At 36.9% G+C, this 14176-nt stretch overlaps 1 protein-coding gene across 2 annotated transcripts in view; it reads right to left on the bottom strand.

The window, feature by feature from the left end:
- KIFAP3 (kinesin associated protein 3) overlaps positions 1–14176 on the bottom strand; it is a 244430-nt gene that overhangs the window by 129395 nt on the left and 100859 nt on the right. For both annotated transcript variants that reach the window (XM_088460529.1, XM_088460530.1), the window contains exons 7-9: positions 14022–14146; positions 11901–11999; positions 2754–2932 (exon numbers count right to left, since the gene is read on the bottom strand). In XM_088460529.1, the coding sequence (XP_088316655.1) occupies positions 2754–2932; positions 11901–11999; positions 14022–14146 (403 nt within the window). The remainder of the gene's footprint in view (positions 1–2753; positions 2933–11900; positions 12000–14021; positions 14147–14176) is intronic.

Below are 14176 nucleotides of genomic sequence, written 5' to 3'. Positions count from 1 at the left end.
CTATGTAGCTTGGAAGGGGCCCCTACAAGCCTTACGGATTGCAATAACCTTTAAAATCAAGAGAGTTGCCATCCTCCTAATCTAAAACTTAGTTTACTTTACAAAAAGGATGTTATTATGAAAGAATTAGATATTGTTATACAAACATTTCTGAAGAGGGGATATGACACAGTTGACTACATAAACAGCGGGACAAAGCCCTAAAACAAACACATGCCACTTTATTAAAATCTAAACCTAGGGAACAAAAAAAAAAAAAATAGGATCCAATGGGTTAATAACTTTAGTCCTGCCAGTCGTTTGATCTCAAAATCCACTAAAATATACTGGCCGAATGTAACTAGTGATCCCAGTGATCATTTTATATTCACTTTGATATGTATGTTGGTTGTAAAAGACACATATAAGAGATTTGGTGATAGAATACTTGATTAATGTATTTGTGTTTTGATGTATGATTGACTTTTAGAAAACAATAGCACTCTGACATCAATGTCATTTTTAATATAAATGACCGCCTTAAATTACATTGTAAACAGTATATTATACACAAAAATATTTTCCTTTGTCATGCACACATTTTTTTATGTTGATGCAGTCTCTTAATATATTATGAAAGTTTGTTACCTAGATAGCAACATACAGTCAGGTGCATAAATATTGGGACATTGACAGAATTTTCATATTTTGGCCTCTATTCACCACCACAATGGCTTTGAAATGAAACAAACAAGATGTGCTTTAACTGCAGACTTTCAGATTTAATTTGAGGGTAATTACATCCAAATCAGGTGAACGGTGTAGAAATTACAACGGTTTCTAAATGTGCCTCCCACTTTTTAAGGGGCCAAAAGTATTGGGACTATCAACTCAAAAGCTATTTCATGGACAGGTGTGGGCTATTCCCTCGATATTTCATTATCAATTAAGCAGGTAAAAGGTCTGGAGTTGATTCTAGGTGTGACATTTGCATTTGGAATCAGTTGCTGTCGACTCTCAATATGAGATACAAAGAGCTGTTACTATCAGTGAAGCAAGCCATCATTAGGCTGAAAGATCAAAACAAACCAATCAGAGAGATAGCAAAAACATTAGGTGTGGCCAAATCAAGTGTTTGGAACATTCTTAAAAAGAAAGAACGCACTGGAGAGCTCAGCAACACCAAAAGACCCGGAAGACCACGGAAAACAACTGTGGTGGATGACAAAATAATTATTTCCCTGGTGAAGAAAAACCCCATTACAACAGTTGGCCAAATCAAGAACACTCTCCAGGAGGTAGGTGTATATGTGTCAAAGTCAACAATCAAGAGAAGACTTCACAAGAGTGAATATAGAGGGTTCACCACAAGATGTAAACCATTGGTAAGCCACAAAAACAGGAAGACCAGATTAGAGTTTGCCAAACAACATATAAAAAAGCCATTACAGTTCTGGAACAACATCCTATGGACAGATGAGACAAAGATCACTTGTACCAGAGTGATGGGAAGAGAAGAGTATGGAGAAGGAAAGGAACTGCTCATGATCCAAAACATACCACCTCATCAGTGAAGCATGGTGGTGGTAGTGTCATGGCGTGGGCATGTATGGCTGCTAATGGAACTGGTTCCCTTGTATTTATTGATGATGTGACTGCTGACAAAAGCGGCAGAATAAATCCTGAAGTGTTTCGGGCAATATTATATGCTCATATTCAGTCAAATGCTTCAGAACTCATTGGACGGCGCTTCACAGTGCAGATGGACAATGACCCGAAGCATACTGCAAAAGCAACCAAAGAGTTTTTGAAGGCTAAAAAGTGGAATGTTATGCAATGGCCAAGTCAATCCCCTGATCTGAATCCGATTGAGCATGCATTTCACTTGATGAAGACAAAACTGAAGGGAAAATGCCCCAAGAACAAGCAGGAACTGAAGACATTTGCAGTAGAGGCCTGGCAGAGCATCACCAGGGATGAAACCCAGCGTCTGGTGATGTCTATGCGTTCCAGACTTCAGGCTGTAATTGCCTGCAAAGGATTTGCAACAAAGTATTAAAAAGTGAAAGTTAGATTTAGGATTGTTTAGTTTGTCCCATTACTTTTGGCCCCTTAAAAAGTGGGAGGCACATATACAAACCGTTGTAATTCCTACACCGTTCACCTGATTTGGATGTAATTACCCTCAAATTAAATCTGAAAGTCTATTTAAAGCACATCTTGTTTGTTTCATTTCAAAGGCATTGTGGTGGTGAATAGAGGCCAAAATATGAAAATTCTGTCAATGTCCCAATATTTATGCACCTGACTGTAGGTTGATTTTTTTGTGAGTGGTTCACCAAGTATTTTGCACCATTTTATGAAAGTTTTCTGAGGTTTATATGGTATCCTAGGTAACCATTTTATGTACTCAACAGATCCGGACCGACGTCTGTCTCGCAATCACGTAATTTCCAATGACGTGGTGTAGCGCAACCGGAAGTGGTACTCCGTAGCCAGGGGTGGCCGTCGGCCCGGAGGTGGGAATGGAGTCCTATTGGATATGTAAGTACATAAGTTTGTATTGTTGCACATTACACCTTTGTCTGTCCTGAAGACTATAGAAAGTCTTGGAGTGCCGCTTTATTCGAGTACATAGATATCATTCATTGAAATTGATTGTAATTTTGAATACTATGGATGGTGCAAAGATTTATTTAACGTTTTGTACATTTTCTTACAGGATAGCAACTTTTAAAAACATTGAAAGTCTTCCACATTTTTATTACACTCACCATATCATTCTTGTTTTCAAGGAAAATGCTGAGCTTCTTCAGGAATGATACCACAAGAATCAGAAGTTCGAAGTTATCTCTGTCCAGTGCCTTTACTAGCATATGAACAATGTTTTTGTTTCTCATTTTCAATTCAGTGCGAGTATCTTCAGCAAGATTAAGTAATAGATAGAGGGCAACTAAAAAAAAATGGCAGAAAAAAAAAACACTTGAAATTTTGTAGCAACAAAGGCAACATGTAAGAATGGAAGTAGGCATGCCTGATGAGCTGAAATAATAATAATATGAGAAGCACATAAAACATACCTTTTGCTTTGTAATTCGCGCTAGCTTAATTTTTATTTCTGTGTATCTTGAACTACAGTATAAGCATTTGATTCTAAACAATATAAAATTGTCTCAATAGAGTTTTGTATTTTTTACACTAAACACTATAAGAAGTGGTAAGTGTCAAATGTACTATAACCAGCGCTATATGATACTTACATTAAACCTCGATATGTATAAAAGCAGATATCATAGAGAAAGTATCTGCAAACATCTCACGGTTCATTCATTCAGATTTTATGAATAAACGATAAGTGCACTTTCGTGGCTTATCAATTTGCATATATCAGCAGGATTACCTGCTGGTATGTATACTAAGCTGCGGGGGGCATATGTGGGGGTCCGGCTACACATGAGATCTCATGATGTTTGAGAGATCTTGTGCCTGCGCAGCTGGGCCAGCCAATAGGTAAGAGACAGTGCATCACTAATAGGCTCATGAGCTGACAGATTTTCAGGGAGTTTTCTCTCCCCCACTCGCTGGTACAGAGTCTATAGCAGAATGATAAGTGTTACTATGGTACATCTTCCCCTAGGGGTCTTTCTGTTCCTTTGGGCTAATCTCTTGAACCACTGGGCGGATTTTGATGGGTTTTCAATATTCTCTACAGCATTGGTTGAGGAATGTTAGGTGTATGAACCATTCACCTGAGTATACTCTGGTAGTTGTGCACCTGAGATTTGTCTGTTTCTGTGCCTGCAATTAGTCTCATCAGGTAGCACCTCCCATTATATATATTCAGGGTGTGCAGTCCAGGAATCTTTCCCATATACTCTGGTAGCTGGCTGCCACATTTTGCTGCTCTTGGTCCACATTTAAAATTTTTTTTAAGTTTGTCTAGCCCAGTGTGAGACACCACATGCTGAGACCCTTATATATGAAAGTTTCACCCATTACACATTTGGCTTCCCCGTGATTAGCCGTGCCCACAGCCAATTCTGATTGACTACAGCATCCATTAGTGTTGCTACCATTTTTCCTGACTTTGTACCCCTGATGAAGTCCGTGAGAAGGACGAAACGCGCAAGGTCGGGTGCCGTTTATAACGTCCATGTTCAGCCTTAGAATCCAAAAATCATAAGGGATAATCTCTATACCTTCATATTGGCCCATCTTTTAATACATTTGATGTAAGCAATTGCTTTTTATGCTAATTTTGTTACATTTAATCAAGAATAAAATTATTCTAATGTACTAATATTTGGCCATTGGCCACATTGTTGGGTGATTTCTTTGGTGAGTGGGTATGTTCACAGAACATGGACATCTCACACATTGAAAAATTCTTATGATTTGGCAACTGAGGTTCTTATTCAATGCCAATATCTGTCAGCTGAAAGTTTTCAGTGGTATCTCCATTGTGAATTTTGTATTGGTATTAAATTGTACACAACATTCCATTTGTTAGCACCCCCTAAGTATTGTGTGTGTGTGTGTGTGTGTATATTATATATATATATATATATATATATATACATACACACACACATTGCTTTTGCATGTAACCCACAAATACAGAGGGTCAGTTTGTTGTGACTGAAGCCGCAGTGTATGAGGACACATCTATTTTAAAAATATATGCTTATAGAACATACTAAATATGACTAGCTCTAGTATTCCAACAATCACAACCACCACCATGTCAGGTCCAATTTTGGGCTTGCCTGGCCATATCTTCTACTGTATATAGGCCAAGGAGTGTCACCACACTTTTGAATGTACTCAATATTCACTAGTTGTGAGTGTAATTAGACTAAGCGCTCAGGTTTCAGGAAGGGTAGATAATAGCATATTTGGAAAAAGTGTTTGTTGAGTAGAAGATAGGGAGAAGCAAAAGTAGAACTTCAAGATCATATTTAAATATAAGAACAAATAACCTAGCGCTAGATGGGCAAGGGGATCAAAATAAAAAGGCAGCGGTATAAAAAAAAAAAGAGGTTATTGTCAACATCACAGAAAAATTGGGAAAATAATACTGCGTCTTATTATTTAAGCTGGGACATCAGAACAGCAAACATGAATGATATAGGTATAATGTATTTAGATTTTATTTTTGAATATCCAAAAACACATTGAATATATGTAAATAGTTATTTAGCACCATAAATCTTATTAGACATAAAAACATTCAGCAGTAAGAGTTGATCAGACTCTTATAAGTAGTGTAAAATGAAAAATAATAATAATAAAAACTCAATAAAAACAGAACAAATGTCCACAGTTAATATATCCAAAAATGTATACAATAGAGGAAGAAATATCTATTCAGCTGATACAAATAAGTTACTTTGAATGGTAACCCCGGAGAGTCTGTCAAAAGGATATATATGTAACAGTTCCCCTCTCAATAAGAATAGCCAGGCATTGTTTAGGGTGGAAATAAGCTGTCTTAGGGGAAAATCTGTATCCTTAATTTTGACTGCTGTGCATTCATGTCTCGTATGTCCATAACTGACCACAGCGGATATTTATTAGTGAATACTCACTGACGCTCTGTGTTCAGTACTGTACCATGGGGCAGGAAAAGACCAGTCCAGTGTATCATCCGCCACAGGACGCTCGCTGCTTGCAGTTGTGAAGGAAATACTGCATTAATGTATTGGTCTGCCGCAGGAAGCTCACGGCCGCCGTCTTGGTACACCGGGGGCAGCGAGATTAACACAGCGTGGAAGGAGCTGGAGACACTGACCCTGTAGAGCAGCGCTGGATCAGAGTAGCTCACATGTCACAGCCGCCCAATTGCTCTATAGTTTCAAGCTGGGAGGATATTGTAACATCAGTCCATCAGCTCACCAGGTGATGGTCAGTGTAAGATATCGGGTCCAAAATGGATCTCCAGTTCATAGATGGGGGAGCAGCACTGCGTTTTGGATACCAACTGTATCCTTTTTCAAGCTGGATTGCTCACCTCCATTATTTGGGCAGTATAAGTAGCCCCAAGACATGGGTGATTGGTTGATAAATTAATTCAGTTTAACTCTTTAGTGGTCTATCCTAGAGCCCAGCTAATAGCGAACTCGATTCACCTAAAGTGGTAATGAATACATATTATACAGCAATATGGACAAATGTTCAAAAAAAAAAGGAATTTAAACTACAAACAAATCATCACATTATACATAAACATGATAATAATTATTATTGTATTACATTATTTAAAGTCTAATGTCCCAGCAAAAATATGACAAAAAAGTAAAGGAATAATCTCAGATATAAAAGCATTCATAGCATATTTTGTATATAATTATCTATACTCTAAAAATAGTTAAATATTTTTTTAGCCTATTATTTTATCAATAATTTATTATTATTAATTTTTATTATTATTTAGTCATTACATTGCATGATATTCTTATTTTTATTAGCTTATGACAATACTAATGTGTTGAATCATACTGGATATATAAGAGTAAAAATAAATGTAAGCCATATGACTCATAAGAGACAAAAAATCTGACTATCATATAACACAGGTACAAATAGAATAGAATAGATACTCCATATAGTAATAGTTATTAGTAAGCAAATATATTCATGATAATATTATAAGCAGAATATCAACAACATTATTTATGTATCATGTACTAAAATATCCATTTTAGCTCTCCATGTGTAAACTGAAAACAAAATAGACCAATATGTGACCAAAATAACATTACAAAGTTATGTATACTAGTAACTAAAATGCATATTGATATTATATTAGATAAGGGTATAAACCCAAGCTAATACACTTTTTCATATTTTATTTATTTTTTATTATTGTTTGGATCAACCAGCATTAAACTAGAGAAACCATATAGAGGAGTACAAGGAGACAGGTTGACATATACAAAATGTTTTTGATATTATACTAGCACAGCATAGAAGACAATAATATAGAACAATGAACAGTAATGAAATAAGCCCAAACATTAGTTACTAAGGGAAAACATACAGTATACTTAGATAAGAATAGTCCAAGATGACAATTGTTCAATCCTCTTCTGAAAAAAACCTTTTCCAAAAATATCCTTCACCTTAATAGTACTTCCAAAACATAAATGAAACCACTTCTCATAGTGCGAAGTATGGCTGCAATTTTTTTGTGCCCCCTTGGCCACTCTATTGCTGAGCGTCGTGGGCCGCCTCCTAAGGTGGCAAAAGGGCCCTGCCCTGGTGCTCCAGTGTGTAATGCTGCTACAGCCGCGGCTGTAGGGGCGTAGCAATAGCCACTGCAGATGCCGCGGTGGCTTGGAGGCTGCAGATTCCAAGCCTGAGGGGTGAAACGTGTGTTGGCCCACAGGGCATGCCGGCTTTGTGCACACTGGGTCCCCACTGACAGAACAGCTCTTTTCCAGCACTCATTCTGGGTACAGGTAGACACCTATCAATAAGTTCCTTCATTATCGCTCCTTAGAGGTAGTGAGGTCAATCCTCACCAAGGGAATCATTCCCCCATACCTCATTGTAGGAGTCTTAATTTTATCCCTCCTAGTACTCCATTTGGGTTTCTTTCTCTGAGCATTTACTGTCCATGACACATGCTCAGTCAGATTCACAGTGGATGAGAACAGAGAAGTTTCCTTTTCCTTCTCTTTAAAAATACACTGTTGATTACAGATAGTTATACCTGCAGGATGTGGATCACCAATTGATTGTTAATTTGATAGACAATGAGCTGTTTTTTCAAAGTGAAGAGGAATTTTTCCCACTTTTATTTACTGTCATATCAGACAAAAGAGTTATTATGAAGTGAACAGAAATTCTCCCACTTCAAACATTTGTCAAAATAGACAAAATAATCGTTCCCCTACATTTGAGGTTATTTTTATAGACGGAGATACATTCCAAGAGTCAATAGCACACAATATATACTATCTGCTTTACTTTCTGTATGCTCATCAGTCTTGAACCTTGAGACTGACGGCCGATGCATGGAAATCTTTCCCACCATACACACCATTATTCTATGCCGACGGGTAAGATAATTGACAGTAGATCTCTGTCTCAGCCAAATGTGAATGCTTTTCACAACTTACTATACACAATCCACAAAATAGAAAGTGTGATTATTTAAGAACATGTACAAAATAATTTGTTATGTACATTGATGTGTCTATGAATCAAAGTGTAGAAATTTCAAATATTCATGTTAAACTGTCGCTGTGCAGTCTATGTGATTTCAATCAAGGACTTATAAATATGTGTTTGTGAACCACTGTTGTGGAATCTCACATGCAACCCGATGTGATATAGACCTCTCACATTAGGAGTCTGTGAAAGTAATAGCAGCGTATATTAAATTTGCTGATACGAATTTGTGTATGGCTGGCAGGACCTAGGCAATACTAGGATCTGTCCAGGATTTAATATATTTTTATCTTGTTTGTCTCATGTTTGTTTTTTCCACTTATATGAAATGGTGACTTATTTATTTAAGGATGTATTAAAAGTAAAATTTTATCAACAATGAATTTCTAGAGTGTCCCCAAACTATAGAGTCTACTTTCTCATGTTTGATCTTTCTGACTCTCGGGGGCACTGCCGAGTAGGAACGCTAATGTTGTTTCAATTGTGGTAATTAGGTTATAATTACTAGATATCCCATATATTTCCGGCTATATTATTTAATCTACGTCACATCAACTGATTGTGTGTATATACCTGTGCAATGTCTACCCTCTTTACTGTACAGAGCATAAAATGGTGTCAGGGGCATAACTGTATGTGGCATAATGTGTAGTGGGCATTACGGTGTGTGGCATAATGTGTAAGGGGCATTACTATAAGGACGAAAAATGACAAATAACGTAAACTGTCTATGGGGGATGGGGATGCATTTTTAACTGTTCGCACTGGGAGACAAATTGCTTGAAACTGCCCTGTATTAGTTTTACCAAAATGCCATGGGGAGGCCAGAAACTTTTTTGGCAGGTAGCAAGCAAAATGTATAGTTACGCCACTGCGTGGCTGCGTTCCGACTTTGACTAGTTAGGCACAGTTTCTCCGTAGCTGCGTTCCGACTTTGACTACTTAGGCACAGTTTCTCTGTCTAAACAGTAGCTTTCACTGATGACCCCACAACACTCCCATAACATGCCCATGAGACACACTCTTCACGTTCACTTCAGGTCACCACCCAGGAACGCCCATCACTCTGCCGCTCCATTTTCAATACCATCTGACCTGATCGCAACAGCATCATTGTGTATACACTCAGGGTAACACATTTGTCGTACTGGCTTTCTGAAGTTCTCGCGCATGCGCAGCTGCTAAAAAATCACTCCACTGTGCCCGACATGGGCAGATACAGCATTTTTTTATTTTATTTTTTTCAATTATTATTTATTTTTTTGTAAAATTTATCATCCAGTTTTTCTTTCTTTCTTTTTTAAATAAAACCGAAACATACACCCAAGCAATATTTTATTGATAAATTTTGGTGGTAAGGGATTTTTTTTTTAATTTCCACAATATTGTAGTTGGCAAAATGTTAAACCACCTTTGTACGGGCTGCTGCTCATGGGCCAGTGCTGTGGGCTTGCCCCCCGGTCTTAAGCTTGCCAGCCAGCCCCTGTGTACTGGTATTAAACATTTTCTGGATGAAAGATCTCATAACTGTGCATCATATCCTAATTGTTGCTAGGTTTTTACAGCAAGGTTAAGTTACAGCAGATCTTATATTAAGTGCATATTAAATGGTGTATATATGTATAGGCTTATTATATAATTATTTGCACAATTTTTTTTATATACAATATATACTAAATGAGAATACTGTATACCACTACCAACAAGTTTCCAATTAGCTTCAGCAATTATTATTTAGAATATATAAATTTTGTTTTAAGCATTCATTTTGCAATAAAATCTAATTACATATTTTGCTTATTGCTTCCATTAAATGAACTGTGATAGTCAACATTCTATTATTATCCAAAAACATCTGATAATTTATTTTAATTTTTAAGAAAGTTTACCAAGCTTTAACCAGTCCTCTCCACATGACATTAAGCTTAAGCAATCAAATTTATGACTTAATTAACAGTCGCTCTTAACTGTGAGCTCTATTAAAAGAATATGCTACATAATGTAGCAATAGTGTAAAGAGTGCTTTTTTGACTTAGCACATAGTTAAAGCCGTAAATGGCAAACAATAGTAAATGATCTAAATGGGACTAAAGATAGATGCACACATTCCTTTTTCATGTGCCAACTTTTTTCCCCAATATCCACCAAAAATACCTGACGTAAAAAGTTATTAGAAAAAGATCAAAATAAAGGAATAAAAGTAAAACATTTATGATGTTTTTATTTTACATTATGTGTTTTTAAAGAGGATAAAAAAGTCACAGCGCTGTGAAGGATTCTCTTAGATAAAGGAATGGATAGGTCAGGGCATTGCAGACTGGGACAAAGAGGTGGTAGTAGCATGCCTTTCGCTCATGGTTTACGCTGGGGACAGCCATATACGCACCTGCCAAGGTGGTTCCCTCTTTCACAACACTGCAGATCACCAGATTTTGTCCGTGTTCTGAGCAAGACATGGGCATCGGCAATGACATATGGCGTTGTTGACATATGCGGCACTGATGGAATGGATCATCAGCACCAGGACAGTCAAAGTAGGGGTGAAAAGCACAGACCCCCCCCCTCCCCCGAGTTGTGCTTTTTAGTTTTTAGGACTGTATGCAGTCACACTGCCTGTGCATTAAAGTACTCCCAAATTTGATATTGTTTTTTGTTTTTTAAATGGCTTCTTTAGCAGTGGGACAGTCCTACAGGTATGCTGAAATGCATTTTAAATTACTGCACATGGCATATTATGCCCCCAAGTTGAGATGTCTGATGGGCACCTGCACTCAAATTGCTTTAAATGTGCGCACCCTGATGCGGACCTTCTGCATTGCCTGTGGTCCTGTGCTGTTGTGCAGGAGCTCTAGCTGGCTGTTCACACTTATATAACATGGGAACTGGGTAACCGTTTCGAGTTAGAGATGGAATGGGCATTGCGGGATCTCCGCTCCTCCTCCCACCGACGATCGCATCCGGTGGTCACTGCCATAAAATAAAAATTCCGGTGACAGTATCCCAATACCTTTGCTATTTCCTAGATTGACATATCTGTAACAGATGGACTGGATGGAATGTTCCCTGGATGTAGAGTCTTGAGTGATAAATTTATCTCCATTTGGCTCCCATATGTCCATACAATGTCTCCCTATGTGAAGTAATTCACTATAAGGGCTGTGTACCTAACCTCCTGGTACAATTTGGAGATGTTATCCAAAGATCCCCACACTTCTAGTGTTTAAATCATATGTAACAGTCTTCGCCTCTACCAATGCTACACTTTTTCCCCCACCCATATTGACCCACTTCAGCCACACTGAGATACCAACTTGGATGTTGTTGTTTTTATTTTTTTTTGCCTAAACCCTACGGGCCAGAGAGCCTCCCATTTTCTCAATGTTTGATTATGTTATTAGTTCGTATTCCTCCACTGTTACATTGTTACGGCCAGAGCCGTGGCACTCTTGTTGTCGAAATTCTCATTTGACAATGTTTTCTACATTCCAACTGGTATGTTACCATGGTATTTTATTGCTTGATCCATAACCTCATATGGTATACTGCTTCATTCTATCATTTTGTATGATCTTTCTCAATAAAAACATTACAAAAAAGATTGTTGATGTCGAATAAGAAAATATAGGGATTCAACCTCAAATATACAGTACTCTGGGTCATTTTACAGTTATATTCCATGCTTTAGTGTTAAGATAATCTTTAATATATGAGGATTTTAGTTAGATCATACAAAACTATATACATACCTCGTAACAGCTGTTCCTGCTTGACTAGAAGACCCTGGTATTTTTTATATGTTTTTTCATAATCTTTTTTCAACAATGGTGTTTCTGGCTCATCATCAAGTATTCATCTTAGTTAAGGAATATTTGGTTGCTCTGTTCATAATATATACATCAATATAAGACATGAGAAAACTAATCAATGCTAATTAATTTTTTAATTAGATGTTCACGTTTATAAAACACATTTTAAAAACATATTAAAAAGTTAAAACTAATGCTAACTACCGTAGCAAAAACGTTATTATAACAACAAATAATGGTTTGTCACTTAAGGTTATCAAACCAAGACCAGTAAATAAAAGCTTCAGCTGTTCTATGGCAAGATGGCGTGCAGGTTCAGCTTTCTAAGTGCATATTAAATTTTGCAAAAAAATAAAATAAAAATGGATGCAAATCAGGTACATTTTCTGCCCGTTACGGCACAAAGTGTAGAAGCAGAATAGTTGCTTTGCCAGTCTGATCATTTAATGATGTAAATGAGAGAATTACTGGTTAAACTTCAATGATTGCGCTTTGTTTATGAGGAATAAGCTTGCAGGGAAAGCAATACAATTTTCTCTATTCAATTTATTTATTCAAACTGGTAGACACATGGATGAACAACCACTCCTTCAACATTTTACCACCTTCAGTTATTAAGGATAAAACAATTTGATAAATAAGCAGGTGGGTCAGAGGAACGCAGGTATGTAATGCTTGGACACAGAAGCGGTAGGTCACAAAATCGTATTGCAGCGATATTTCAGAGCAGTTTCATGCATGGTATATATGCAGCAGGCATATATGCTGCATGTGTAAAGAAAGCATCCCTAATACAGGCAATAAAATTGATCAGCATGGTTTTGTAAATGTATATATTTTTGAAAAAAAAACCTCAATAATACAATTAAGATTTTTTTTACACATTACATTACCAATATTGATATCAGAAGTTAATACAATATAAAACATCCTATGTAGTCTAGTAACCTGTTCAATAGTAGAAAGCAAGCACATTAATTAATAACTTATTAGCATGTCAGAATGATAAACACAATATTTCAAAGCCACATGTGGCTGCAGTCACTGGGAGAGAAACAGAGTACCTGTGTGTCTATGTGTACTCAGCCTCTAAAGTATACTATAAATGTGCCGCTTTGATTGATAGCTGTAAACAAGGTCCAATTAGGATGGTCCAAAGGGAGTCCCAAATGAATAAATGGGTATAGAGTGCCCAAAGTGGAAGCAAGTTACAGGGGGGGTAATGTGTCTAGATCCGTGAATTTGGATGAGATGAATAGTATGCAGCAGACCATACTTGCCTACTTTTGAAAAAGTATTTCAGGGAGATTGTGAAAGCAACACCTATGAGTGCGCATTAAAGTGGACGTGTACTGCTACCTCTGAGAGGCGCGCCATAATACTGACTTACATCCAAGTAAATATGAGCCCCAAAACAGTTACTAAGATCGACTTGTTGATGAAAACACACTGATACTTTTCAAAATATGCATTTAGCCATAGGGATCATTGTGCCTTATAACTAATGAAAGGAAATGATACTGATTCCATTAGAAAGTCTATCTCTCTGTTTATATATATATATATATATATATATATATACACACACATACATACATATATATATTATATATATATATAATATACATAAAATATTGGAGTGCACTCACCAGTCTTCTTAAATGGTATTCTTTCTTCAAATATGTAAAAATACAGCAATTGCGGGATCAACGTTTCGGACCTACATTGTGACCTCTGTCAAAGGTCCAAATGAAGCACCGAAACGTTGATCCCGCAATACATATTTGAATAAAGAGTACCATTTAAGAAGACTGGTGAGTGCACCCCAATTTTTTCTATTTTGTGGATATGACCAACAGTGGTCATTTTTTGGGTTGGTCACCCCAGCGTTAAAACACCATAAAACGTGAGTGTGGTCACATCCCTATATTATATATATATATATATATACACACATATATGAACACATTATATATGCAGAAATGTGCATTTTGTAGTGCTCTAATTGCATGTTATTATTTTATTATGTTTTAAAATACACCCATCATTTTTAAAGGATATCTGCTTTCTTCTTTTTGGCTAATTCTTCTTGCCAGAGTTCATGTCGTTTCAATTCATGGTCGATGATGTTCATGCAAAGTGCTCCAATCTTATAGTGAGTAATTAGCCCATGAAACTGAGAGAAACTGCAGGGGAAAAAATGTAGAGATTCAAAG

The sequence above is a fragment of the Taudactylus pleione genome, unplaced genomic scaffold (genome assembly GCF_031769625.1).
Source record: "Taudactylus pleione unplaced genomic scaffold, aTauple2 ptg000048l, whole genome shotgun sequence".
In the NCBI taxonomy this organism is placed as follows: domain Eukaryota; kingdom Metazoa; phylum Chordata; class Amphibia; order Anura; family Myobatrachidae; genus Taudactylus; species Taudactylus pleione.
Note: the sequence above shows the minus strand (reverse complement) of the source record. Positions and strands in the feature narration are given on the sequence as shown.